The sequence below is a fragment of the Penaeus monodon genome, chromosome 14, assembly GCF_015228065.2.
Source record: "Penaeus monodon isolate SGIC_2016 chromosome 14, NSTDA_Pmon_1, whole genome shotgun sequence".
Lineage (NCBI taxonomy): Eukaryota > Metazoa > Arthropoda > Malacostraca > Decapoda > Penaeidae > Penaeus > Penaeus monodon.
This window is the reverse complement of record NC_051399.1, coordinates 10989314-10991127: the sequence shown is the minus strand read 5'-3', so window position 1 is coordinate 10991127 and position 1814 is coordinate 10989314. Positions and strand designations below refer to the sequence as shown.

General features: G+C 39.6%; 1 protein-coding gene across 3 annotated transcripts in view; it reads right to left on the bottom strand.

Annotated features, from left to right (window-relative positions):
• Window positions 1-419, bottom strand: part of LOC119580865 (putative ankyrin repeat protein RF_0381) — a 29908-nt gene extending 29489 nt beyond the window's left edge. For all 3 annotated transcript variants that reach the window (XM_037929066.1, XM_037929068.1, XM_037929069.1), the window contains exon 1: window positions 339-419. In XM_037929066.1, the coding sequence (XP_037784994.1) occupies window positions 339-344 (6 nt within the window). In that variant the 5' untranslated portion in view covers window positions 345-419. The remainder of the gene's footprint in view (window positions 1-338) is intronic.
• Between the last annotated feature and the right edge of the window lie 1395 nt (window positions 420-1814).

Below are 1814 nucleotides of genomic sequence, written 5' to 3'. Positions count from 1 at the left end.
ACGTAAACATTTGTAAAAATATTTGCATTCTGTTTATCAAGTTGTACAGTCCAGACATATAAATTGTTAACTTTACGTAAACACTGGTCTCATTTGATATAATTCCCTGGTAAGGAAGGATTCGATTGCCTTAGGGTGTTATAGGAGAACACAACGGAGCTAACCTTCAAAGAAGCAGTTCAGCCATTTTGAGTTGTTGAAAAATCTTTCCTTATCTTTTCCATAATTTTGTATATTAAGCATAAAGATCCACGCAGAAGAGATATGTACATATTTTCAAATCGTCTTGTGATCTATAATGCCCACTGCACTCCAAGCCAAAAAAAATGTTAACTTACAAGCATTATTAGTATTTTCTTGTCACGGATATCGCTCTCTGCCGTTAAGACGAGGTGAAGACTAAATGATGATAAGGGACAGTTGGGTGCTGCTATGATATCAGTTTGTGATAAGATTTCTTATACATCCCTTGCCATTTATCTCCCCCCCCCCTCTGTCTTTCTGTCTCTCTCTCGCTCTCGGTGGCCAGAACCATATGAAGGGGGAAGGTGGATCAATTTTCCTTGCATTTGGATAATCCACCCAACTGATGGACAGACTGGAAAAACGTTGAATTGTCCTGTAAAAAACATATATTCATGAAATTCCAGATATTTCTCCCCACTGCCCTTCATTTTAAACTATTAATTACAGGAAAAACAACTGGTGTTATCTCCTTCCTTTTAAAGATAAGGTCTTTTTAGTAGAATATAGGAAGCTCAACGCTTTTATGAACACTAAAAATCAGACGTCATTGTTTTCAAAGACTATGGTCGAATGGTGTGTACGTTGCCTTTGCAGCAGTGGCAGAAGGAAGACTGCATCTGGCAGTCTTTCTCTAGCTGATGACGCTACAGATAATTTTAAATAATAAATCAATCAATCATGTTCCCTTACTATGTTGTACTCTTCATCAATAGAGTCAAGCCGTTATAACCACTATCACTGCCAACCAGTCACAACCATTGTACTAAGGTTTCATAGCCATTTACAGTCGTAATTAGTTTCAGCTTATTGCTGACTTATCCTGAGTGAGCTCACACCTCCCCTAGAATTGGTAGGTGTGTTTATTTAATATCGATAAGGTACTTCTAATGTAAACTATAATTGCGTCCCAAGTAGGGATCTTGTAGATTTGGTTAAATAATGCAGTGGCTGACCATGTGCCGTGCTCCTGTTAATCCGCCTGTACCTAAGGACAAGAAAGATTATGTGCAGCCTGCAAGTTCCCCTGACCTCTCAAATCTAGTGGAGACCGTGTAACATTTTTCTTGCTCATCATCAAATTCAAAATCTGCATCATCTGGCAAGTCAGTTCTAGAAAGCTTCATTACCATGTGCCTCATTCTAGGTGACCCACATTACTGTGGCGCAACCCTTGTTCCACTTGATTTCCAAGCACTACAAGCAATGATGTTGTATTCAGGTATAGTCCAATGAAATAACCTACCTTTTGTATGTACACTGTGACTCGGGAATATGGAGCAGAAAATTATGGACTCAATGCTTTGTCACTCAACCTGACCAGACACTGGTAAGGCAGCCACAATTTTCTTCTTTTGGCGAAGGTATTCCATAGGCCTTATTTCCGCATTTCATGTTACACCTTCCTATGACTCCGCCCCTATTTATGGGGGCGGAGTCTTATATAAACTCCTACACCTCGCTCTTCTTTTTCTTTCCTCTTTTTTTCAGCGCTCTGTCTCACCGGAAGGATAAAGTTCAAACTATCTACGCTGTTGCAAGAGGATCACAGCCTGCATAAGAGAAATTGA